A 27,884-nucleotide genomic window follows, 5' to 3' on the forward strand; every position below is an offset into this window, starting at 1 on the left:
CAATCATACCAGGATTGGGAGATGAGGGGTACCATGCATACCAGGATTGGGAGATGAGGGGTACCATGCATACCAGGATTGGGAGATGAGGGGTACCGTGCATACCAGGATTGGTGGATGAGGGGTACCATGCATACCAGGATAGGGGGTGAGGGGTACCATGCATACCAGGACAGGGTGATGAGAAGTACCATGCATACCAGGTTAGGGGGGTGAGAGGACCATGCATATCAGGATAGGGGGTGAGGGGACCATGCATACCAGGATAGGGGGATGAGGGGTACCATGCATACCAGGATTGGGGGATGAGGGGTACCATGCATACCAGGATTGGGGGATGAGGGGTACCATGCATACCAGGATTGGGGGATGAGGGGTACCATGCATACCAGGACTGGGGGGTGAGGGGTAGCATGCATACCAGGATAGGGGGTGAAGGGACCATGCATACCAGGATAGGGATGAGGGAGTACCATGCATGCATACCAGGATGAAGAATGGGGTGCCATGCATACCAGGATTGGGGGAGGTGAGGGTACCATGCATACCAGGATAGGAATGAGGGGTGCCATGCGTACCAGGATAGGAGGTTGGCAGCACATACCAGGATGGGAGACCATAAGACCAATAAAAATTCTCGCCACCCGGGCGTAGAACGGGTTCATAGCTAGTGATTATATATCTATCTAAAAAGCTGAGTGTAGAGCCACATTCACTATAATATCCCACATCCTGTCAGCCAGAGCTAGCGGACTACTACCCATAACATTCCACATCATCCCGTCAGCCAGAGCCACCAGACAACTACCACTAATATCCCACATCATCCTGTCAGCCAGAGCCACCGGACTACTACCCCTAATATCCCACATCATCCAGTCAAAGCCACCGGACTACTATCCCTAATATCCCACATCATCCCGTCAGCCAGAGCCACCGGACAACTACCACTAATATCCCACATCATCCCGTCAGAGCCATCGGGCTACTAGCCCTAATATCCCACATCATCCTGTCAGCCAGAGCCACCGGACTACTACCCCTAATATCCCACATCATCCCTTCAGCCTGGGATCAGAACCAGAGCGCTGAGTGGATTTGCCCTGACTTGCATACCAATGATCCCTTTAATAGAAGCCTGGGGTCAGAATCAGAGCGCTGAGGGATTTGCCCTAAATTCCATACTGGAGATCCCTTTTAAAGAGGCCTGGGGTCAGTACCAAAGCGCAGAGTGGATTTACCCTCACTTCCGTACCGGGGATCCCTTTAAGAGAGACTGGGATCAGAACCAGAGAGCTTAGTGGAATTGCCCTAATTTCCATACCTATGATCCCTTTAAGAGACCCTGGGGTCAGAACCACAGAGCAGAGTGGAACAGTCCTAACTTCCATACCGGGGGATCCCTTTAACCCCTTTCTGACGGCTGACGGGATAGTCACCGCTCCGGCGGTGAGCCCACCTCAAAGCCGCGACATGTCAGCCGTTATAAACAGCAAAATTAAAAACATCAGCACAGCATGCAAAAAATAAGCCCTCATCCGACCCCAGACCACGAAAAATAAAAGTTACGGGTCTCGGAAAATTGCGTTTTTTTTTTTTAAGCAAACTTTGGAATATTTTTTCACCACTTAGATAAAAGAGAACCTAGATATGTTTGGTGTCTATGGACTCGTAATGACCTGGAGAATCATAATGTCCGGTCAGTTTTAGCATTTCATGAACCTAGCCAAATAGCCAAGCAAAAAACAAGTGTGGGATTGAACTTTTTTTTACAATTTCACCGCACTTGGAATTTTTTTCCCGTTTGAGTACACGACATGCTAAAACCAAGGATGTCATTCAAAAGTACAAACCATCCCACAAAAAATAAGCCCTCACATGTCCATACTGATGGGAAAAAAAAAAAAAAAAAAAAGTTATGGCTCTGGAAAGAAGGGGAACGAAAAACGAAAAATCGAAAAAAGCTCTGGTCATTAAGGGGCTAAGAGAGGCCTGGGGTCAGAACCAGAGTGCTTGGTGGAATTGCCCTAACCTCCATCATACCAATGATCCGTGTAAGATACCCTGGGGTCAGAACCACAGCGCTGAGTGGAACGGTTTTAACTTCCATACCGGGGATCCCTTTAAGAGAGGCCTGGGGTCAAAACCAAAGCGCTGGACGGATTTGTCCTGACTTACATACCAATGATCCCTTTAATAGAAGCCTGGGGTCAGAATCAGAGGGCTGAGGGATTTGCCCTAACTTCCATACCGATCCCCTTTAAGAGGGAAGATGTGCCTATGGGATGGAGAATGTGTGATGGGTATATGGGCACGGGAGGGGGCGATTCATTTCGGTCATGTGCTCTCTGCTCCTTTCAGGGGGGCAGACAATGGCTGGGAGCTTATGTTCCCGGGGAAGCTAGATTTCTCCCACCCAGTCAGTGTCTGCTGAGGTGCTGTTGTGGAGTGGGAAAACTGTTGCTCACAGCAACCAATCGCAGCTCAGCTTCTTTTAAACAGCTCTGGTGAAATTAAAGATGCTGCTGCCAGTGACTGACAGAAGCATTTATCTCTATATATAAAAGTGAAATGAATGTATGTATGTATGTATGTATGTATGTATGTATGTATGTATGTATGTACTGTATGTATGTATATATAGATGTATGTGTATCGGCAGCCAATCACGAAGCATCTTTCATTTTACCAGAGCTGCTCAAAAGAAGCTGAGCTGTGATTGGTTTCTATGAACAACAGTCTTCCTTGCAACCAATCACTAAGCAGCTCTCATTTCACCAGAGCTGGTTAAAAGAAGCTGAGCTGTGATTGGTTGCTATGAGCAAGTTTTCCCACTTGACCACACCTCAGCAGACACTGACATGGTGGGAGAAATCTAGCATCCCCGCGAACGTAAGTTCCAGCCATTGTCTGCCCCCCTGAAAGGAGCAGAGAGCACATGACAGAAATGAATCCCCCCCCCCCTCCCTGTCCATATCCCCATCACACATCCTCCATCCATAGGCACATCTTTCCTCAAAGGGATCATTGGTATGGAAGTCAGGGAAAATCCATCCAGCGCTTTGGTTCTCACCCCAGGCTCTCTTAAAGGGATCTCCTGTATGGAAGTTAGGGCAAATCCCTCAACGCTCTGATTCTGACCCCAGGGTTCTATTAAAGGGATCATTGGTATGCAAGTCACGGCAAAGCCACTCAGGGCTCTGGTTCTGATCCCAGTCTCTCTTAAAAGGATCCACGGTATGGAAGTGAGGGCAAATCCACTCTGCGCTTTGGTACTGACCCCAGGCCTCTCTTAAAGGGATCTCCGGTATGGAAGTTTGGGTAAATCCCTCAGCGCTCTGATTCTCACCCCAGGCTTCTATTAAAAGGGATCATTGGTATGGAAGTCAGGACAAATCCACTCAGCCCTCTGGTTCTGACCCCAGGCCTCTCTTAAAAGTGATCCCCGGTATGGAAGTTAGGACCGTTCCATTCAGCACTCTGGTTCTGACCCCATGCTGACGGGATGATGTGGGATATTAGGGGTAGTAGTCCGGTGGCTCTGGCTGATGGAATGATGTGGGATATTCGTGGTAGTAGTCCGGTAGCTCTGGCTGACGGGATGATGTGGGATATTAGGGGGAGCAGTCCAGCGTCTGTGAAGGGATAATGTGGAACATTAGTGGTAGTTGTCTGGTGGCCCTGAAGGACGGGATGATGTGGAATATTAGGGGTAGTAGTCCGGTGGCTCTGGCTGACGGGATGATGTGGGCTATTATAGTGAATGTGGCTATGTGGAGTGGGCGGGGCTCTACACTATATATATATATATATATATATATATATATATGCACACATACATACACATATACACACACAGTTAGGCCCATATATATTTGGACAGAGACATTTTTCTAATTTTGGTTCTAGACATGCTCCGTAACATGTGCCACCCTGTTTTTAAAGGGACCAAAAGTAATTGGACAATTGACTCCAAGGCTATTTCATGGGACTGGTGTGGGCAATCCCTTCGTTATGTCCCTCAATTAAGCAGATAAAAGGCCTGGAGTTGATTTGAGGTGTGGTGCTTGCATTTGGAAGGTTTTGCTGTGAAGGAAACAATCAGTCAAAGGAGCTCTCCATGCAGGTGAAACAAGCCATCCATAAGCTGCAAAAACAGAAAAAAAACCATCCAAGAAATTGCTACAACATTAGGAGTGGCAAAATCTACAGTTTGGTACATCCTCAGAAAGAAAGCAAGCACTGGTGAACTCATCAATGCAAAAAGACCTGGGCGCCCACGGAAGACAACAGTGGTGGATGATCGCAGAATAATCTCCATGGTGAAGAGAAACCCCTTCACAACAGCCAACCAAGTGAACAACACTCTCCAGGAGTAGGCGTATCAATATCCAAATCTACCATAAAGAGAAGACTGCATAAAAGTAAATACAGAGGGTTCACTGCACGGTGCAAGCCACTCATAAGCATCAAGAATCAAAAGGCTAGACTGGACTTTGCTAAAAAAAAAAACATCTAAAAAAGCCAGCACAGTTCTGGAAGAACATTCTTTGGACAGATGAAACCAAGATCAACCTCTACCAGAATGATGGAAAGAGAAAAGTATGACGAAGGCGTAGTACAGCTCATGATCCAAAGCATACCACATCATCTGTAAAACACGGCGGAGGCAGTGTGATGGCTTGGGCATGCATGGCTGCCAGTGGCACTGGGTCACTAGTGTTTATTGATGATGTGACACAGGACAGAAGCAGCCGAATGAATTCTGAGGTATTCAGAGCCATACTGTGTGCTCAGATCCAGCCAAATGCAGCCAAACTGATTGGTCGTCGTTTCATACTACAGATGGACAATGACCCAAAACATAAAGCCAAAGCAACCCAGGAGTTTATTAAGTGGAATATTCTTGAATGGCCATGTCAGTCACCTGATCTCAACCAATTGAGCATGCATTTCACGTGTTAAAGACTAAACTTCAGACAGAAAGGCCCACAAACAAACAGGAACTGAAAACCACCACAGTGAAGGCCTGGCAGAGCATCAAAAAGGAGGAAACACAGCGTCTGCTGATGTCCATGAGTTCAAGACTTCAGGCAGTCATTGCCAACAAGAGGTTTTCAACCAAGTACTAGAAATGGACATTTTATTTACAATTATTTAATCTGTCCAATTACTTTTGGTCCCTTTAAAAACAGGGTGGCACATGTTAAGGAGCTGAAACTCCTAAACCCTTCATCCAATTTTAATGTGGATACCCTCAAATGAAAGCTGAAAGTCTGAACCTCCACTGCATCTGAATTGTTTTGTTTAAAATTCACTGTGGTAATGTCTAGAACCAAAATTAGAAAAACGTCTGTCCAAATATATATGGACCTAACACACACACACATAGACATATATATATATTTTTTTTTTCTTTTCATTATAATTTGTTATAACTAACCATAGTTAGTTAGTTACTATGCCCAGGCAGCGCCGGGCTCTTCAGCTAGTCTATTTATATAATTGCCTTGTAATGTTTTCATTTCCTGTTCTGTCCAGATGTCACCGTATCCCAGAACTCCAAGCGGAGGAAGTTCACAGACCGCCATATTGGGACACCCAACTGATGGGTGTCTCAATATGGAAACTGCTGCTGGTACCAACCTATTGCACGGTACCATCAGCGGAACACCAACACACAGAGATCCCGGCGGCAATTGTGCAACGTGTCTACAGGCAGAAGACTGTCACATTAAAGGGGTTTTACCACGAACGAAAGTTTATTTTAAAAATTGTCTGTCTGACCGTGTACGGAGCATACCACATCTCCTGGGCAGGGGCGGAAGCAAAAGACAATACTGACATTACAAGCAGGGGATCACAGGATTAATTTTGTGAGGTAAATTATTTCACTGACTGTTTTTAAACAATATTTTACCTCACAAAATGTATCCTCAGCAATCTTCTGCTGTAATGTCAGTATTGTCTTTTGCTTCCTCCCCTGCCCAGGAGCTACGGTATGTTCTGGACACAGTCAGACACCGACAATTTTTAAAATGAGCTTTCGTTCGTGGGAAAACCCCTTTAAATAGAAATTCCTCCTGACATGCTGGGCACTGACTGCTTAGTGATGGGGTACACAGGTCAAACAAGAGAAGACATGAGAGAAGACAGCAGATGGGGGCGAGACAGAGCACAGGGGGGGAGACAACTCAAATGGGACAGCACATGAGGAGAACACAGAACAGGAAGAGGAGAGACAGCAGACAAGGGGGATAGCACATGGGGTAGACAGGTCAAAGAGAGCACAGACGGGAGAAGTCAGCAGATGGGGAAAGTGAATAGGTGGGTGAGCACATAGGGGGGAGAGATTCTTAACGCTGCAAAGTCTGCTCCCATCGTGACATTTGCTAGATGGATGCCCGATGACATCGCATCGGGAGAGTGGTAAAGAATGAACTGCAGCGATCAGAGCAAGTTCTGATCACTAGAGATACAGGCAGATGCCGGTTACATAACACATTACTTTCTTTCCCTAAACCTGGAAATACATAGATGGTTTTCAGCATGGCCCTCACGCTTTTCTAGAGAGTAGGAAACCAATGACAGACCTCTGGCAATGCCTCATCTCTAAAAACAAAACGATTGGGCATTAAAATTCCAACCGATCCTTCTCTCTCCCATCATCATTGTCCCTGTCTAATGATATTGCAATGCTGATGAGATCAATGGAGAATCTGATCTATCAAGCTTAGAGGTCAATGTATGACAATTCATGCGATTCCTCTTGTTTGGATAAACACTTACTTTGCCTTCTCCTTTAGGATTTAAATAAACCACATAATGTCCTCCATGGTTGTCCCCACTGTGCACCAACACAGCATGCAGGATGTAGTTAGCAGGGTCTTTGACATCAGGTTTTTGCAGGAACTCATCCAGTGGTAATTGCTCTGGAAACTCAAACCTGAAAGGCAACAAAACATATAAGAGAGCAAGCCAACAACATGGCAGACAGAGGGAAAAAGAAGTATTTGACACTGCAGATTTTGCCAGTTTTCCCACTTACATAGAATGGAGAGGTCTATAATGTCTATCGTAGATACACTTCACCTGTGAAACAATCTAACAAAAATCCAGGAAACCACACTGATTTTTACACAATTTTAACCCCTTTCTGACCTTGGATGCAAAAGTACATCCAAGGTCAGATCCCACGCTTCGATGATGACTCCGGCTGTGAGCCCGCATAAAAGCAGGGCATGTCAACTGTTTTGAACAGCTGACATGTGCCCGCAATAGGCGCAAGTGGAATCGCCTATTAACTAGATAAATGCCGCTGTCAAACACTGACAGCGGCATTTAACCAGTGCTCCCAGCCGCGGGGCCGGAAATACGAGCATCGCCGACTCCCATCACGTGATCGAGGTCAGTGATGCGCTGGCATAACAACCAGAGGTCTCCTGGAGACTTTTATGGTTGTTGATGCCGGATTGCTATGAGCGCCACTCGGTGGCCGGCGCTCATAGCAATGCTGTAATTCAGCTATATATAGGCGATCTGCTCATCACCTACATGTAGCAGAGCCGATCAGGCAATGGCAGCTTCTAGCCTCCCATAGAGACTATTGAAGCGTGCCAAAATTTAATATGAAAAAAAAAAAATATTAAATCACCTCCCTTTCGCTCCATTCATAAAGAAAAAAAAAAATTCACACACATTAGGTATCGCCGCGTTCAGAATCGCCCAATCAACAAAAAAAAAGGATTAACCCAATCGCTAAATGATATAGCGGGGAAAAAAATCAAAACGCCAGAATTATGTTTTTTTTGGTCGCCGCGACATTGCATTTAAATGCAATGATGGGCAATAAAAAGATCCTATCTGCACATAAAAGGTATCCTTAAAAACGTCAGCTCGGTGCGACAAAGATAAGCCCTCACCCGACCCCAGATCACGAAAAATGGAGACGCTACGGGTCTCTGAAAATGGCGCAATTTTTTTTATTTTTTTGAGCAAATTTTGGAATTTTTTTTTCACCACTTAAATAAAAAAAGAACCTAGACATGTTGGTGTCTATGAACTCAATGACCTGGAGAATCATAATGGCAGGTCAGTTTTAGCATTTAGTGAACCTAGAAAAAAAGCCAAACAAAAAACGTGTGAGATTGCACCGTTTTTGCAATTTCACCGCACTTGAAATTTTCTTCCCGTTTTCGAGTACACGACATGCTAAAACCAACGATGGCTTTCAAAACTACAACTCGTCCCGCACCTGGCCATATTGACGGGGAAAAAAAAAAAAAAAAAAAGTTATGGCTCTGGGAAGAAGGGGAGCGAGAAAAGAAAATGCAAAACCGAAGAAAGCTACGGTCATTGCGGATTTTGCAAGTTTTCCCACCTACAAAGAATGGAGAGGTCTGTAATTCCTATCGTAGGTACACTTCACATGTGAGACAATCTAAAACAAAAATCCAGAAAACCACATTATGATTTTTACACAATTTTAATTAAATAAGTATTTGACAATACAAAAACAGAATTTAATATTTGGTACAGAAACCTTTGTTTGCAATTACAGAGATCAGACATTTCCTGTAGATCTTGACCAGGTTTGCACACACTGCAGCAGGGATGTTGTCCCACTCCTCAATACAGATCTTCTCCACATCTTTCAGGTTTGTCGCTGGGGACCACCAAGTTTCAGCTACTTCTCAAGATTTTCTATTGGGTTCGGGTCAGGAGACTGGCTAGGCCACTCCAGGACCTTGAAATGCTTCTTACGGAACCACTCCTTAGCTGCAATGGCTGTGTTTTGGGTCACAGTCATGCCGGAAGACCCAGCCACGACTCATCTTCAGTTCTCTTAAGGCCCCGTCACACACAGCGAGATCGCTGATTTTGTGATGCAACAGCGATCTCGCTGTGTGACACGCATCAGCGAGCGGCCCCCCTGCAGCGGGAGAGCAATGATCAGCGAGCTCCCAGTGCTGTAAGCAGATGCTGGGAGCTGGTATCCAAGGTAAATATCGGGTAACTAAGCGCGCGCTCGCTTAGTTACCCGATATTTACCTTAGATACCAGTGTCCTTGCTGGTGCTGATCGCTGGAGATATCTGCCTGTTTGGCAGCTCACCAGCGATCATGTAGCGAGGCACCAGCGATCCTGACAAGGTCGAATCGTTGTCGGGATCGCTGGTGCATCGTTTAGTGTGACGGCACCCTTACTGAGGGAAGGAAGTTGTTGGCCAAAATCTTGTGATGACCCCATGCATCCTCCATTCAATACGGTGCAGTCGTCCGGTCCCCTTTGCAGAAAAGCACACTTAAAGTATAATGTTTCCCCCACCATGCTTCATGGTTGGGACAGTGTTCTTGGGGTTGTACTCATCCTTCCTCCTCCAAACACGGCGACTGGAGTTACCAAAATGTTTCATATTGGTCTTATTTGACCACATGACCTTCTCCCATGTCTTCTCTGGATCATCCAGATAATCATTGGAGAACTTCAAATGGGCCTAGACATATACTGACGTGAGCAAAGGGACCATACGTGCCCTACAGGATTTTAATGTGGTCCCAGCTCTCTTCAGGTCATTGACCAGGTCCTCCCATGTAGATCTGGGCTGATTGCTAACCTTTCGTAAAATCATCCTTACTCCACGAGGCGAGATCTTGCATGGAGCCCCAGACAGGGAAGATTGACAGTCATCTTGTGCGTTACTTCCATTTTTTAATAACTGTGCCAACAGTTGTTTCCTTCTCACCAAGCTGCTTGCCTACAAAGTCTCTGGTGCCCTTAGACAGCTCTTTGGTCTTGGCCATGTTGGAAAGGTTGGAGTGTGATTGAGTGTGTGGATAGGTGTCTTTTCTTACAGGCAACGAGTTCAAACAGACGCAATTAATACAGGTAATGGGTGCAGAGTAGGAGGGCTTCTTAAAGAAAACTAACAGGCTTGTGTGAGAGCCAGAATTCTAGGTGGTTGGTGGGTGATCACATGCATTTTATGCAATAAAATGGAATTTGAAAAAATCATACAATATGATTTTCTGTTTTTTTTTATTTTTAGATTCTCTTGCACAGTTGAAGTGTACCTATGATAAAAAATACAGACCTCTCCATTCTTTGTTGGTGTTAAAAAAAAAAAATAAAAAAAATTTCAAAATCTGCAGTGTATCAAATTATTTTCTTCACTGTATGTGCGCTCCCCGCTGCAGCAAATTGCCTCTGCAGCATTAAGGAAAAAAAAAAAAAAAAAAAAAAAAAAAAAAGAACACAGCAAGCAAACTAGGTCAGCCATACTGAAGTTCTTACAAACTTCCTTTAAAAAAAAAGTAAAGCTGTAAGCACTGTATGTTCTGCCTAGATTTTGGCCCCCATGTTTCTCAGCTGAATGGTAGAGCAGGTGCAAATTTTTATAAGTATTTGCAAAGTTTCTTATTTTCTCAAACACTATGCAAACATACCCATCTAATAAGACGGGCATATCAATCACAGGATATAGTTTTCTACTATTTTCCATTTCTGTCTTTAAAATAAGGCAACTAGTAAGGAAGCAAACTTTAGAAAGGCACGGATAAGCTTAAGGAGCTGGTGTGACGGGTAGGAGTAAGTATTCTTTACCTGTCATTAATCTTGATGTTCTGGTCTGTCTGAGGATCATACATGAATCTCATTAGTTGAAGATGTAATACGGGTGGTAATGTTAAAAATTTTACTCCTTTCTCGGCTTCCTGATGGACAAAAAAAACAAACTACTTAGAAACTTACAAATACATGAGTAGGTGTTGAAATAAATATTGGAAATCTACGTTTAGAGGAAGTCATAGGGGAGTTTAGAGAATTAATTTCAGTACACAATATCCCAAATCTCTTCCTCTCTAGGTGTAGTCTGTTAGACAGTCACTGATCAGAGAGGTGACTTCAGGCATCTTTAGTAGAAAGTGATGCATCAAAGAAGTGAAATATGCCAATTGTTTTTATTGTGCATAATATTTTTCTTGCACTGGTTTTGTTGCAAAAAAAGAAAATGTGCGTAAAACTATCATTAGGATAAGCAAATATGTATATTTAAAAAAAAAAGTGTGCAGAAAGATGTTTGGATGAATTCATCACACCAAATTTTCAATAAACGATACAATGTTAGGGGCTGGGGTTTTAGGCTAAGTTCACACTGGGCCTTTTTGCTACTTTTTTACGATAATTTTCAGCTGCTCTTTACAACACCAGCAAAACCTACGAGATTTCAGAAATCTCATACACTGTTTTTTGTGTCATCAGGATTTTGTGCTTTGCTGCTTTTTTTGGACATGGAGCATGTCACTTCTTTCAGCGTTTTTGCGGCGTTTTTCACCCATTGGCTTGAATAGGTGTTGAAAAAACGCAGGTATTACTTGCAGCGTTTTTCTGCAGAAAAGTCATGGACATTAGCATGGACAAAGACACAAAAATGAATCAAAAAACACCAAAAAAATGCACCTAAAACTGGGTTTTTGTCGCAACTTCTTTCCTGACAAGAAATCAGGTTTTTGCTGCAGAAACAAAAGCAGCAAAAACACCCAGTGTGAACTTACCCTTAGCCAAAGAACCTGAGAAGAGGGTCTCTGAAAAGCAATTGTGAACTTATCCCCTATTGAAGAGATAGGAGATGACAGTATAAAAGATTTAAAGGGTTTTCAGAAGTTAACAGCTGCCCACGACCTCTACACTGTGTATGAGACATCTCCCATGTAGTCTGATCATCTGGTTACACTAATCCATGAAATCTGCTGAGCAGTGTATAAAGCATATCTGCAACTTCCTTTTATAACTTGATAAAGTCCTGAATGCTGAGACATTTTCTTCCGCTAGGCTCCTGTATATAACCTGCCGTATGCATTTGATCTGTCCTGGGAGACAGGCATGTAACATGTCTCCAGGGCAGCCACCAGTCATACACATGCGATTTTCTGCCCACTTATTTATAGCAGCTATGACTAGTCAGATCCAAGGGAAAATTGCAGGCCATATAAGCACCCTTTCCCATGTCGCTCACAAAGCCAGCATAAGTATATATAAGCGCTCACCTGTAAGCCATGCTCCCCAGCATCATACTTGTTATCACCATCCAGCTGCTCCACCGCAACATAGTCAATAAAGGATTCAAAGACTGCGGGAGGGGAGGAAACAAAAATATACCCATAAGAAAAAGGTCTTTTCTTTACAGAGGGATAGGAACTTCCTTTTTTTTTTTTTTTTTACATTTCTTTCCTGCCTGAGCAAACATAAGCAGTAGAGAATCCCAAATCGATAGGCATTGAATGGTTAAATTAGCAACTATTCCACACAATGTGCAAATGCACCTCCATGTCCGATGAGGCGGGATTGTAATGGAGGGAAACTCTGAAGTGAATCTGTCACCACCTTCCACAATATAAACTATTAAATAGATCTTTTAGATGAGGCCGGTGTACTTACTTTGAATATTCAGGTCAGACTGGTAGTATAAATTTAAACAATCTCTGCTCACCAAGTGAGACTGACAGCTCCTCAGTGCCCCTACTTCCTGCTGAGATCTCACACTGCTCAGTAAGAACTGCAGATGTCAGTAAAACTCAGGGAATGGAGACTGAATACACTACGATGTACGAACGCTCTCCCACTATAGCTGCTCATTGTACTATCAGGATAATAAAGCAATTCAGAAGTGTACGTCTAAAAATATGTCCCCAGCATCACCACCTCTAACTGGTCTATATCATATTGTATAGTTTTTACTGTAAAATTTTGTAACAGATCCATTTAGAATCACAACTCTCATTATTCCCACAAAGTAACATTAAGGAAAGTGTCCTGTGTGCAGTTCAACATGAAAAATTTGGTGAAAGGTTCCCTTTAAGACTCTTGGGGTGCACATCGCCATGACTACTGTACGGCTGGGGATTACTTGGCATTACACCACAAGATATACCAAATCTGAGAACCGCAATGTGAAGTCAATAGCAAAGACCAGCTGATGCATCAAACTGGAAGCCGCCCAACTTTGTGACAAGAAGCTTTTCTGAAGGTCATCAGGGAATATGCCCGTCCTTAGGAGACAGCGCCTTGTTTTCTCCTTCAACACCACTAGTCAAACAAGATAGAAATATAGAGAGCACACGGATGGTTTACTGCACTGGCAGCAATGCCGAGTGTTACCACTGCAGAACCGGCCATCGAGCCATAAAAAGGTCTTTAGCTAGCGATGGGTACCGAGTTTCACCATGTAAGAGGCTTCACTCCTCATTGTACATTATTACAGAAAGGATGGCATCTAGTACCCCCCTTTTTTATAAGATCTAACACGATATATGCACCACAACGGACAATATACAGTTTCTAACACATCTGATCTAAGACCATACCCCCTTGTCCAGGAACCTGCAATGGTCATCTAGATTTTGAAGCCCTTAAACACAAGATAGGATACAAGGAGACACAGTGTCTCATGCTCTCTTAATATCAGTCTACATCAGAATACCAGTCGGTACACTGATGAAGGTCACTGTTAGACCAAAATGTCTGGACTCTGTACTACAGTTTTGACTGCATTAAATTGTCTTCATATCTTCATAAGTTGAGTGCCAAGTTTCTTTATCACATAATTTGGTTTGGGACCCTACCTGAGCACAATCACAGTAGTGCTACGTCACACCACTGCAAAGGTAGATGCTGGCTCACCTTCTGTTAGTGCAGTAGTTCCCAGAAAATCACTGTATAATGGCTGTAACTGAAGCTGCGGATTGCATCTTCTCAATGTAATGCACTTGTTACCTAGACCTCAAGAATGAGTTGGGGGGGGTCAACACTGCCTTGCCCGTAGATGCTCACAGACCGCTTATTCCCTACACTGTGCACTAGGTACGAAGCTGAATAAAAATTACTGCGCCAATAAAAGGGACCCATCACTGAAGTCAGGGACACTCATCATAAACCAGTGACAGATTCCCTTAAAGGGAATCTGTCACCCTTTTTTTAGATATCATATAATGATATCATTCAATTGTGTGTCACATAAGGATTCTCTTAGTGCTTTTGCTTCCCCCTGACCCCGCACCTTTCATGCATAAATACCTTGTTTATATCGGTTCAGATGTATGTAAACTGCCACGGTCCGGTCCACTGGGCGGGGCTTATTCCACTGCTCCCCCCTCCCTGTCTTGCTCTACACAAGAAGAAATGCGTAGAGCAAGACAGGGAGGGGGGAGCAGTGGAATAAGCCCCGTCCAGCGAACCGGACCGTGGCAGTTTACATACATCTGAACCGATATAAACAAGGTATTTATGCATGAAAGGTGCGGGGTCAGGGGGAAGCAAAAGTACTAAGAGAATCCTTATGTGACACACAATTGAATGATATCATTGTAGGATATCTCAAAAAAGAGGTGACAGATTCCCTTTAAGGTTTGAAGCCATTATTGCCATGCCTCCATAACTTGTACCTATGGCAGACCTAGGGGCCTCTGATAGTAAGCCATGGTGAGGGTGCACCCTAATACATACAGGATTAAAATTGGCTGTCAAGTTTTAAATGTCAGGAGTACATAGGCTTGTAGACCTTTAAAATTAACAGCTTTTCCCTCACCCTCCCCAGGTCCAGAAATACCGCTCCACCACAGCTCCGGTATTTGAGCAGTTGCAGCAGTGAAGTCCACAGCGTTTTAACTGTTGCAGCCAATCACATTGTCAGAACCGCTGATCCAGCGATTGATTGCAGTGGTTACATGTGATTTTACAGCTCAAGTCTATGAACAAAAGACCAGAGGAGTGATCGTGAGCCTCTGGACAATTTGAAGCAATAGCCCTTTAAAGGAGGTGATCATGCCATACAAATACCACAGATGAAATATACTGAAATTATACATAAAGCATAATGAGTTCAAGAAAAAAAAAAAAATTCCTTTTTCTAATGCTGTCTCCCACTGGAGATATGTATATAAAGGTGTCTGAACGTGTATTTTGTGCGAGCAGCGTTACCCAACACTTGGGAGGTTATTTCAAAACACAGGATTTCTCCTTTGGATGGTAACGCCAGAATCAAAAATTAAAAGCAGGTTTTTCTTTTCTTGTAACAGTAGGCTAGAAGTTATAGAATACATCTTATTTCTCACTCCCCAGGTTACTGACTGGTTCCATTACACACTGAACAAGTGAGGCCGGTTTCACATTAGCGCTTTTTCAGCGCACGCACGGCCGGGGGTAGCTCCGCCCCCGAGCCGGCTCTCTGCCCGGCGTGCCCGCCCCTTGCTTGTAGCGCCGCCTACTAGCGGACAGCGGCGCCTGCGATCGGCGCACCCTATCTTTAGCATAGGGTGCGCAGATCGTGCGCAGGCCGTGCGCTAGTTGCGCTTTGACCTGCGCTGCGCACTTTTGACGGTGCGCCGTGCGCGCCAAAATCCGAAAAGTTTGATTTTGGCGCGCACGGCGCACCGTCAAAAGTGCGCAGCACAGGTCAAAGCGCACCTAGCGCACGGCCTGCGCACGATCTGCGCACCCTATGCTAAAGATAGGGTGCGCCGATCGCAGGCGCCGCTGTCCGCTAGTAGGCGGCGCTACAAGCAAGGGGCGGGCACGCCGGGCAGAGAGCCGGCTCGGGGGCGGAGCTACCCCCGGCCGTGCGCGCGCTGAAAAAGCGCTAATGTGAAACCGGCCTAAGAGCAAACACTTGATACAACCCATCTACATTTCTTTGGCACTGAACCCAGTTTATCTATTGCGTTTATATTTATTGCTCCTTGGTACTCACTGTTTTTCTTTCCTTTTATACTTAGTTGAATATCATAGTAGTCTTCTATCCGTTCAGAACGGTAGTCTACGTGCTTACACTGGATGTAGGACTGAAACAGAAGCAAACAAAAGTCTTAGCATTTCGACAGTGATGATCTTTCACTCATCAATGACATCAGACACGTACCACCATCTTTCCTCTGAATAACTTTGGAATAGTCCCTTCTACACATGTTCCTTTCATTTTGTTTTCCACGTTGTCCAATAACTGGAAGAGAGAAGAAAAAAAAACTGATCGTGATTAACTGATCTACCATATAATGCCATGAAAAATCTCTCAAAGGGGTAGGACAGCGGTCCAACAATAGGAACCCCAGCACTGAAAGTAGTAGGGGGTAGAAAGATCCTGCTCGAAATGTGATTTATAGTTGAACCAGCATTATGTCATTTAGATAGTCAACCCGTGCAGAGGACTTTAAGTCATGACATCTGCAATGGATCCTGCTGGAGACATCAGTAGACCTGGAGCGCGGTGACACGTCATGCCATAGCATATTAGATGCGACAAGCATTGGATAAAATGCCAGATGGTTGCAGCATGTTGCTTTATGCCTAGTGCAGGGCTGGAGTGGTGTATGACAGATTACCTATTTTGGTGATCTCCAATCCCTGTGGCATCCATTGAACCCACAGACACTGCACTGGGCATAGTATCTGCTTTGCCCAAAGTATACGATTCATTAAGGACAGCTTTCACATTCAGGTACATGTTGGTGCAGGAGCCCTATCAACACTGGTTAAAAACCCGGAAAGGATTAGGACAACTTACCACTCTACATAATTCTTGGACATCGTGTTGCATGAAGCTGTCTAAAGTCTCCCACCTAATAAGCAAAAACACAAAAATGGAATTAAAAATGGAACTTAATAAAAGAGCGCTAAATCTTTTAGGATATAGTGGAAGGTGTAAAGTAAAAACAACACGGAAGAGAACATTTCTAATTGGTTTCCTCTGCTCAAGCTCAGGAGGTTGGCTCTGTACAATGCTAAGATACAACTACATAGAAGAACTTTCTGCCTGAACATCAGGAATACTGCACGTTATACGCTGGTAATGCTGGATGGAACGAAGATGCTCACATTTTAGAGTTTTTGTGCTACAGGTCTTGAATCTAGCTTTAGAGCAGAAAATACACCATGCACGTCAGTCACTTGCTTTCTGATGCGGTGCTTTAGAATATTGCCCAAACTGGTTTACCAATAGCTTACCCAAAGGATTTTGTTAACTTTTTAGTTCCTACAGGTTTGTCGCTGTGTTGTAATTCATAGAACACCCTCTGTAATGCTAAAGGAACGCTCTTGGAGGAGTCGTCCCCTTCTGTGGGCATCATATACACAGCCTGGAAAACAACAAAAGAAAATCAGCAAGTTATTTCCAGAATCACATTTTTTTTTCACAAAGCAAAGTAAATGTATGCTTATTAATATATATTATTACAGACTAAGTCCAGCATAATGTTTCTCTCTAGTACCTCTCTGCCTTTGTTCATGTCTAACTGCCCCTCTGAGAATCCTGCTTCACATAATAGAATGGGCGGTCCAATTCTTATCTAAAAGATGGATTTTTGGTTCTTACCGTAAAATCTTTCTTGGAGCCTTCATTGGGGGACACAGAATACCATGGTGTATGCTGCTGCTGCTAGGAGGCTGACACTATGCAAAACAAGAACATTAGCTCCTCCCTGGCAGTATACACCCACCGACAGGCACTAGTCACCTCAGTTGGTGCAAAAGCAGTAGGAGAAGCAACGGAAACTCTCTAAACATATGTACCAACCCAACAGGGGACTCAAAGACCCAACACGGTACAATTTAAACAGGGAGGGTGCTGTGTCCCCCAATGAAGGCTCCAAGAAAGAGATTTTACGGTAAGAACCAAAAATCCATCTTTCTTTATCGCCTTATTGGGGGACACAGAATACCATGGGACGTTCCAAAGCAGTCCCAAGGGCGGGAACAGCAATAAGGAATGAAAGAACAGGAAAGGCTTAGGTCGGCCGGTGCGCCACCGCCGCCTGCAGAACCTTCCTACCAACAACCGCATCAGACGAGGCCTGGGTATGAACCCTGTAGAACCTCGCAAATGTGTGCAAGGACGACCAGGTCGCGGCCCTGCAAAGTTGCAGAGCCGAAGCCTGGTGTCGAACGGCCCACGAAGCTGCCACAGCCCGGGTGGAGTGAGCTCTCACTCCCGGAGGGGGCCGTTTTTCCTGAAGTCGGTATGCTTCCTGAATGGTAGAACGAATCCAACGAGCAATCGTGGATTTGGATGCCGGAAGCCCTTTCCTGTGACCTTCAGAGATGACCAGCAATGAATCGGATTGACGAAGTGAAGCGGTCCTAGCGAGGTAGACACGCAAGGCTCTAACAACATCCAGCTTGTGGAGTGACCTCTCAAGAGGGTGAGAAGGAGCCGGACAAAAAGATGGAAGAACGATATCCTCGTTGATGTGAAAGGAGGAAACCACCTTTGGCAGGAAGGAAGGAACGGGCCTGAGGACGACTTCATCCTGATGGAGCACCAGATAAGGAGAACGGCATGACAAGGCCGCTAACTCAGAAACTCTTCTGATGGATGTAATGGCGATCAAAAAGGTCACCTTCCATGACAAAAGCGACAAAGGAATGTCCTGGATGGGCTCAAACGGCGCCTTTTGGAGAGCGCCAAGAACGAGATTGAGATCCCACGGTTCTATTGGTGAATGATGAGGAGGAGCCACATGAGCGACTCCTTGGAGGAACGTCTTAACCTGCGGTAAGGAAGCGAGCTCTCTTTGAAAGAGGATAGACAAGGCAGAAACCTGGCCTTTCAGGGTACTGAGAGACAGACCCGAATCTAAGCCAGACTGGAGAAAACCCAGTATGGACGGGATGGAAAAAGCCATTGGAAAAACTTTTATCGTCGCACCAACGGAAAAAAGCCTTCCAACACCTGTGGTAAATGCGGGAAGAGGCTGGCTTCCTGGCTTTGATCATCGTCTGAATCACCTGACTGGAAAAACCTGATTCTCTTAGAATTGCGGCCTCAACGGCCATGCCGTTAAATTCAGAGACCGAGAATTCTCGTGTTAAAGGGGGCCTTGCGAGAGAAGATCCGGACGGACTGGAAGTCTCCAGGGAACGTCCGCGAGCATGTTCACCAGTTCCGCATACCAAGGCCATCTCGGCCAGTCTGGAGCCACAAGAATTACTGGAACGCCTTCAGATTTTATCTTCTTGACCACTCTTGGGATCAAGGCAAGAGGTGGAAAAAGATAAGGGAGTTGGAACTGGGACCACGGAATTACTAGGGCATCGCAAGCGACGGCTAGAGGATCTCTGGACCTGGCTACGAAGCGCGGAACTTTGTGGTTCATCCGAGATGCCATGAGGTCGACATCCGGAGAACCCCAGCGCTTGCATATCTGATCGAAGACTGAGGGATGGAGAGACCATTCGCCTGACGCTAGGCCTTGACGACTCAGAAAGTCGGCTGCCCAGTTTTCCACCCCTGGAATGTGCACGGCGGAGATTGCTGGGACGAAACGTTCCGCCCAGCGCAGAATCCTGGCCACTTCTGACATGACTTGGTGGCTGCGCGTGCCGCCCTGATGGTTTATGTACGCCACAGAAGTGGCGTTGTCCGACAATGCGGATCGGCTTGCCAACGAGAAGGGGTTGCCAGCGAAGAAGGGCCAGAAAGATTGCTCTGATCTCGAGCAGATTGATAGGAAGAAGAGCTTCCTGAGGGTTCCAGTGTCCTTGAGCCGTCCTCTGATGAAAAACCGCTCCCCAACCCAGGAGGCTGGCGTCGGTGGTGATGACTTGCCACCGAAGCGGGAGGAAGGACCTCCCTTGTAGGACTGATGTAGACATCGTCCACCAAGTGAGGGATTGCCTCACTTTGAGGGGGAGAAGGATTGGTCGGTCTAAGGACCTCGTCGTCTTGTCCCAGGCTGAAAGGAGGGACAGCTGAAGAGGACGAAGGTGGAACTGTGCAAAGGGCACTGCTTCCAAGGAAGCTACCATCTTCCCCAGAATTTTCATGCAGAATCGAAGGGGAATGGGCGTTGGTCGTTTGAGGGCTCGAATCCCTTTGAACAGAGCCGCAAATTTCTCCCTCGGAAGAAACACCCGGGCCAGGTTCGTGTCGAACTCCATGCCTAAAAAGGTTAGACGCTGAGTGGGGCTGAGGACGGACTTTTCTTTGTTGACTAACCATCCGAGACGGTCTAGGGTATCCAGAGTTATCTGAAGACTTAGGAGACAGTCTTGAAGGGACGAGCCCTTGATTAAGAGATCGTCCAGATAAGGAATGATGAGAATCCCTCTGGATCGAAGGATGGCCACGACCGTCGCCATCACTTTCGTGAAAACACGGGGAGCGGAGGCTAGGCCGAAAGGGAGAGCCGTGAACTGGTAATGATCGTCCTGAATCGCAAATCTGAGATATTTCTGATGTTGCAAGCAAACAGGGATGTGAAGATAGGCATCCCGTATGTCCACAGAGCAGAGGAATTCTCCGGGTTCCATTGAGGCTATCACCGATCGAAGAGACTCCATTTTGAAGTGAAGAATCTTCACGTGGCGATTGAGCAATTTGAGGTCCAGGATTGGCCGCAGGGAACCGACTTTCTTCGGGACTACGAAGAGGTTTGAGTAGAACCCTGAAAACCGTTCGTCTGAGGGAACGGGAACAATCACTCCGGCGGAAAGAAGGGAGGAGACGGCCTGAAAGAATCCTGGAATGTGGGACCGTTGTCTTGGAGGACGAGAAAGGAAAAAACGCCTGTCTGGCGGGGAAGAAAATTCGATCTTGTAACCGGATGCGATGATTTCTCTGACCCAAGCGTCGTCGACAACCGACAGCCAAGCGTCCACGAAAAAGGAAAGTCTGCCTCCCACCCTGGAAAAATTTCCAGGTGGGGGTGCCCCGTCACTTGGAGGCAAACCTACCGGAACGGGCACCTGAGGACCTGGAGTTTTGTCCTCTAGATCTCCAGCGGGGAGTGGGTTTGTAAGAAGGTTTCTTCTGCTCTCGCTCCCTAGAAGCGGAAGGACGCTCTTGCTGGACAGATCTCTCTGTGGACGAGAACGGACGAAAGGGCCTAAAGGGCCGAAAACCCTTTCTATTAAAGAAGCGTCTTGGTCGAGACTGGGGGAGGGAAGTCCTTTTACCCCCAGTGGCATCGGAAATTATTTGATCCAGTTTGGCCCCAAAGAGCCTAGAACCATGGAAGGGCAGATTGGTGAGCGACTTTTTTGAGGTGGTATCCGCATTCCATGACTTTAGCCAAAGAACTCGGCGTACAGCTACTATATTGCTGTTAGCACTAGCTACACAACCGGCCGCATCTAAGGAGGCGGCTAAAAGGTATTTACCCGCGTGATTAATTTGATCTGCCAGATCTGCCAGCTCGTCCTGGGGAGCTGCCGCTAAGATGCCCCTGCGAAGAATTTTTGCCCAAGCCGAAATGACTTTAGCTACCCAGGAGGAGGCGAAAATAGGGCAGAGGGAGGCACCGGAGGCCTCAAAGATAGACTTCGCCAAAGATTCTAACTGCCAGTCCGTCAGATCCTTAAGCGATGCACCGTCTGGAAGGGACAGAACTGTCTTAGAGGCTATGCGAGAAACGGGAGGGTCCACTTCAGGGGCTTTGGTCCATTTAGAAAGCAAATCAGCCTCAAATGGGTACAAAACATCCAAATACCTGCGGCCCGAAAAACGTTGCTCAGGGTGCTCCCAATGTTTGGCTAGAGTAGTATCAAACTCATAGTGGTTTGGAAAAGATTTAGATGGAGGTTTTGACCGTTTAAATGGGACAGAACATTCCTGAGGAAGGGGCTTGTCCTGCTTAATCTCCAGGGTTTGGAAGATGGCTGAAAGAAGACTATCGACCATACTTCGTGTTTTAGACATGTCATCTGCTTCTGAACTAGATCCTGATTGTGGATCGTCGTCTGACCCAAGGTCGTCCACTGAAGGAGACGGACCCCTGGGTGAAGCAGACGGGCCTAGCGAACTGGAAGACGAGCCCGATAGGAGACGCTTCCTGGACATCCTATTCGGCCTGTCCCTCTGAGGGTCGCGGTCAGGAGCGGACGACTCACCCTGAGAGGCGGTCGGAGCAGCGGTGGCTGAAGATAGCTGAGGCAAACGTTCTAGGACCTGGACCAGGGACTGAGAAACTTTGGTCAGATCGGATACCGACTGAGACATGGCTACGGCCCATTCTGGGAGAGGAGAAGTGCCCCCATCACGGGGATCTGTGTGCTCCTGAGAGGCCGACATAGCTGAAGGACTGCAGGACGGGCAGAAAGGAGATGGCTGACCTGAAGCCCACTTCCTTTTACAGCGCGCACAGGCGTAATGAGTAGTGGTGGGCCTGAAACAGAGATCCCCTGCAGGGTTGGGCATAAGGAAAACTGCGCTGAATGTCCGCGGAAATTGGGGAAAGAACTGCGGAGGAGGGCTAATATCTCTGCATAGAGCAGAGCCTACCTAGTTCCGGAGAGCAGCAGAAACGCTGAAGTGTCCCCCAAGCAGCGCAGAAAAGCAGGACCGAAGAACAGGAAATGCCTGATGAGGTGAGCGGTGGGCGGAGCTTAGCGGCTGAGCCGCAATTGGAGCAGAGATGAAGGAAGGGGATGAGGAGCCCTGTGATGGGCTAAAAAAGGCGCGAGGAAAGCGCGCTCAGAAAGAGGAGGAGGCGCTCTGAGAGCGGGCAACAAAGTGAAAGTGAAAGTAAAAAACCAGCGCCGCAGCCCCGTGATTAAAAGGCCCAGGAGGAGAAGAGAAAGTCCCTGTAATGGAGGTACTGGCGCGCAGGAGAGCTGTGGGAAAACATGGCCAGCTATGAAAACAGGGAGATAAAAACCCCTGTATTCAGCCTTGTAATATGAGTGGAGAGGTGCGCGGCTGGTGAGAGCGGCGCCCGACAGGCAGGGAGAGGGGCGGGAAATTCAAATCCTGGTGATGTCCAGTTACCCACCAATGTGCCTTTTGGGGATGCTGCGGGCTGGAGGGATCGTTCAGGCACCTACCTGGAGTCCCTGAAGAGGATGACCACAGGGGCCTCTCACTAGGGTAGTGGCCGCTGTCCTCTGTACCCGCTTTCTGTAGAAGACGGCATTAACCTCTTGATGGCGAGGGGAATCTTGCGATCGCAGTCTTCCTCTCAGCCCTGTCCCGAGAGAGGGGTGAGGAGGGGGATTTTTGGCAAGGACCAGCCACCTGTCCGCATCCCATAGCACCCGGAGGTGATATGGGACAAAGTCCTGCCAGCGCACTGAGAGTTGCGATGTGGGATCACCACACTGCTCGCTCAGCCGCCTGATATGGGAAAGCAGAGTGAATTTTCACCCTGTTTCCCGACTTGAATCTGCAAAATAAAAGACAAGAGAATTAAAAAGTTCACACTAGAACACCTAAAGAAAGAAAAGGTTAATTGCGGATCTGGGAAGATCCCGGTCCGCCTCCTACAGACACTAAGCACAAACTGAGGTGCCTAGTGCCTGTCGGTGGGTGTATACTTCCGGGGAGGAGCTAATGTTCTTGTTTTGCATAGTGTCAGCCTCCTAGCAGCAGCAGCATACACCATGGTATTCTGTGTCCCCCAATAAGGCGATAAAGAAAGTAAATTTCCCAAAAGTACTCTCTTCCCCTTAGTGCTGCAGGCCCCTTGCTCCCTGTCCTGTGTGGTCCTGACTAGCTCCACCTTTACAAGTTATAATCAAGCTAATTCATGGACCATACATTGCTGCTCCTGTACTCTACTCTGCCTGATTGATTTTTCCTTCTCCCATCTACATCATTATAGCTGCCTGTGTGCCTTTACATCATTAGCTGGGTCATCTCAGAGCTCAGCAGTCCTGCAATTCTCCACAACTGGTAATTACCAATCAGAGCAGAATTGAGCAATGTTTGTTACCAGATTATCTTCTGCTATATGCATTAAAGCAGCAGTCGCAGTTTCACATCACTGATCTGTCAGCAGACACAACAAAACAAGCTCAATATCCATTTTGAATAAGTGCAGGACAGTTGAATTTTAAGAGAAACCAGCTAACAATGATGAACTCCACGGATAGATATACAGATTGTAGGTGGCAGAAGGTAAAGCCATTTACTTATGGTACCGTCCAAAAGCAGAATGTGCACAGAGGCATATAGTGTATTGTAAAGATAGACGGAAGCAGACCACCACTATGCTGGCAGGAAACACAGACACTGCACATGATCGCCCATGAGCTGCAATTACTGCAGGACAGTTGAAATGGTAAACTGGAGGGTAACTAGACATGAAGGGGCATCCTTTGGAGGGCGGGCCCTCAGACAGAATCAGCCAACTGGGTGTGACGGTGGCCCATGGGCCGCATCGTGCCCTCAACCACCTGCCCGCCTTTCATTTGCCGCCACAGCTCTATCACTGCTCTCCACATCCTCAGGATGCAGACAACAGTGAATACATTGGTGGAAAACGAAGCTGGCGGCTCCTTCACCTATCAGTCTGTGAGCCAGCCGTCGCGATGACGTGATTTCATCACAACAGCTGTGCACTGCGGAGAGTCAGTGCATCGAAGCCCAACGACAGAGGGGAGAGTATGTGGTTTTTTCTTCCCCATGTGTATGGGATATTTGTATGTAGGGCGCAGCATGGGGCACATGCTATATATCAGAGGCTATGTGGGGCATATACTGTACATGGGAAGTTCCATGAAGCTCATACTGTACATAGGAGGCTATGTGGGAGCTCATACGGTATATAGGAGGGGCTATGTTGAGGTTCATACGGTATATAGGGGGATATCAATATACTTAATTCTGCTCAATACACCAATGTCGGACTCCCTCCCATTGATGTGGGTTCCGGCAGTGACCCCACATTTTTCCCGACATATGTCAGCTGTTTTAAACAGCTGACCTGGGCTTTTAACAGCCCCAAGTGGAATCGTGATGCACCAGCGGCTGTTAACTCATTAAAGGCCGCTGTTCAACTGTGACAGTGGCATTTAACACACGATTCCGGCAAGCGCGCCCATCGGTGACCCAGTCATGTGATTGCAGGTCACCAATGGGTTGGCATGACAACAGCAGACCTTTATGGTTGTCACTGCCGGATTGCTATGAGCGCCACCCGGTGGTTGGCGCTCATAGCAATTCTGCTACATACAGGCTATCTGACCATCGCCTGTATGTAGCAGAGCTGATCGGGTTATGGCAGCTTCTAGTCTCCCATGGAAGACTATTGAAGCATGTCAAAAATTTAAAAAAAAAAAAAAAGTTTAAAAATATATACATAAAAAAAAAGAAATATAAAAATTCAAATCACCCCCCTTTCGCCCCATTCAAAATAATTAAAAAAAAAAAATCAAACATACACATTTGGTATTGCCGCGTTCAGAGTCACCCGATCAATATGAAAAAAAAAGAATTAACCTGATCGCTAAATGGCGTAGCGAGGAAAAAAAAGTAAAGAAGCCATAATTACGGGGTTTTTTTTGGTTGTGCAACACTGCATTAACCCCTTAATGACCGGCGCTTTTTCCGGTTTTGTCTCCCCTTCTTCCCATAGCCATAACTTTTTTATTTTTCCGCCAATATGGCCACGTGAGGGCTTATTTTTTGCAGGACAAGTTGTACTTTTGAATGACACCATTGGTTTTACCATGTCGTGTACTCGAAAACAGGAAAATTTCCAAGTGCGGTGAAATTGCAAAAAAAGCGCAATCCCACACTTGTTTGTCTTTTTTTTACTAGGTTCACTAAATGCTAAAACTGCCCTGCCATTATGATTCTCCAGGTCATTACGAGCTCAGACACCAAATATGTCTAGGTTCTTTTTTATACCGGGTGAGTCATAAAGGACGGACGTTTTTAAACTAATCATAAAATCGTTATTTATTAAATATAAATGTATTCACAGATTTGGTTACGTATACTGTGTTGAAACCACACACTAGAGATGGGGATATGTTGCCGTCGTAACTCAGGAACAAAGAAGTTATTTATCATGGCGATATAACGTTGTGAGTTCACGGTAACAGTATTGCCATTATCGCCTTCGAAAAAGTACGGACCGATCACGCCATATTTGCCCATAGCGCACCACACCGTTACCTTAGGGCTGTGCAGAGGTCGTTCATGTAATTCTTTCGGATTTTCATAGGCACAATAACGGCAGTTCTGCTGATTAACCATGCCATTGACATGGAAATGAGCTTCATCACTCATGAATAAAATAAGGTTGTCGTTTTGCTCAATAATTGCTTCCATCTCAAGTGCGAACTTCAGTCGCGCTGCGTAATCCCCGCGCTCCAACTGTTGCACAATGGCCAATTTATAGGGGTGGAAATGCAGGTCTAAATGCAAAATACGCCTTACTGTACGATTACTGAGGGCAAGTTCTAAAGAATGTTTCCGAGCAGATCGACTCGGACTACGCAGCATGGCTTGCCTGACGCGTTCCACATTTTCAGGGGTACGTGCCGTTCGTGGAGCCCCCGGTGGTCGTTTGTTCATTAGTGTACGGAGTGCTTCAACCCAACGTAGGATAGTGTTACGAGCGGGAACAGCTTGATTTCTGTGAATATTGAAATGACGCCGAAACTCACGCTGAACGGCTGTGATACACTCATTATTCTTGACAAAACTGTCGTACGCAAAAACGCGATGTTCTATCGTCCACGGCACCATAGCTTAAACTGAAACTAAAATAAAAACAATGCTTTCACCTCACAAACATAACCCCGCCTCCCGCACATCTCTACCTCCACCTGGTGGTGAGTTATAGCCACTTCAAATACATCCGTCCTTTATGACTCACCCGGTATAAGTGGTGAAGAAAAATTCCCAAATTTGCTAAAGAAAAAAAATGCGCCATTTTCCGAGACCTGTAGCGTCTCCATTTTTCGTGATCTCAGGCTCGGTCAGGGCTTATTTTTTGTGCGTCGAGCTGACATTTGTAGTTATACCATTTTGTGCAGATATGTTCCTTTGATCGGCCGTTATTGCATTTTAATGCAATGTTGCGGCGACCAAAAATGCAATTCTGGCGATTTTTTTTTTTTTTTTTCTCACTACGTCGTTTAGCGATCAGGCTAAACCTTTTTTTTCATTGAAAGATCAGGAAATTCTGAACGTGGTGATAACAAATTTGTGTATGTGTGATTTTTTTTTTTTTATGGTTTTACTTTGAATAGGGTGAAAGGGGGGGGGGGGTGTTTTAAACTGTTATTTTTTTTATGTTTTTAAAAACTTTTTATTTTTAAACTTTTGGCATGCTTCAATAGTCTCCATGGGAGGCTAGAAGCTGCCATAGCTTGAACGGCTCTGCTAAATAGAGGTGATGCGGAGATTGCCTCTATGTAGCAGAATGAAAGCATTGTTATGAGCGCCGACCACAGGGTGGTGCTCATAGCAATCCGGCATCAACAACTATAGAGGTCTCAAGGAGACCTCTGGTTATTGTGCTGAAGCACCGATGACCCCTGATCACGTGACGGGGGGCAGCGGTGAGTACCTCCATGCGATGGCCAAAAGCGCTCCTTAAATGGCAACAGAGTTTGACAGTGGCATTTAACTAGTTAATAGGCGCGAGTGGATTCCACTCGTGCCTATTGAGGGCACATGTTAGCTGTTCAAAACAGCTGACATGTCCGGGCTTTGATGCAGGCTCACCGCCGGAGCCCTCATCAAAGCGTGGGATCTGACCTTGAATGGGGTACTGCCATTGAACGCACTGTAATTTCCAATGACAGTAAGAGTTAAAATGCAATAACAGTTGATCAAAAGATCGTATTTGCACCAAAATGGTATCACTAAAAACGTCAGCTCGGCACGCAAAAAATAAGCCCTCAAGCAACGAGAGATCACGAAAAATGGAGACACTATGGGTATCGGAAAGTGGCGCAATTTTTTCTCTTTAAACAAACTTTGTAATTTTTTTTTTCACCACTTAAATAAAAATAACCTAGACATGTTTGGTGTCTATGAACTTGTAATGACCTGGAGAATCATAATGGCAGGTCAGTTTTACCATTTATAGAACATGGTTTGTTTGGTTGTTTTTTTTTCACCAAGTGTGGGATTGCACTTTTTTTTGCAATTTCAACAACTCGCC

At 45.9% G+C, this 27,884-nt stretch overlaps 1 protein-coding gene across 2 annotated transcripts in view; it reads right to left on the minus strand.

The window, feature by feature from the left end:
• The window catches only part of USP7 (ubiquitin specific peptidase 7), a 136,547-nt gene that overhangs the window by 31,762 nt on the left and 76,901 nt on the right, over window positions 1-27,884 (minus strand). For both annotated transcript variants that reach the window (XM_073542831.1, XM_073542830.1), the window contains exons 7-13: window positions 16,993-17,123; window positions 16,553-16,607; window positions 15,911-15,991; window positions 15,743-15,833; window positions 12,045-12,127; window positions 10,603-10,712; window positions 6,790-6,946 (exon numbers count right to left, since the gene is read on the minus strand). In XM_073542831.1, coding sequence (XP_073398932.1) covers window positions 6,790-6,946; window positions 10,603-10,712; window positions 12,045-12,127; window positions 15,743-15,833; window positions 15,911-15,991; window positions 16,553-16,607; window positions 16,993-17,123 — 708 coding nt within the window. The remainder of the gene's footprint in view (window positions 1-6,789; window positions 6,947-10,602; window positions 10,713-12,044; window positions 12,128-15,742; window positions 15,834-15,910; window positions 15,992-16,552; window positions 16,608-16,992; window positions 17,124-27,884) is intronic.

The sequence above is a fragment of the Dendrobates tinctorius genome, unplaced genomic scaffold (genome assembly GCF_039654945.1).
Source record: "Dendrobates tinctorius isolate UK_male_01 unplaced genomic scaffold, ASM3965494v1 ptg000129l, whole genome shotgun sequence".
NCBI classification, from domain to species: Eukaryota; Metazoa; Chordata; class Amphibia; order Anura; family Dendrobatidae; genus Dendrobates; species Dendrobates tinctorius.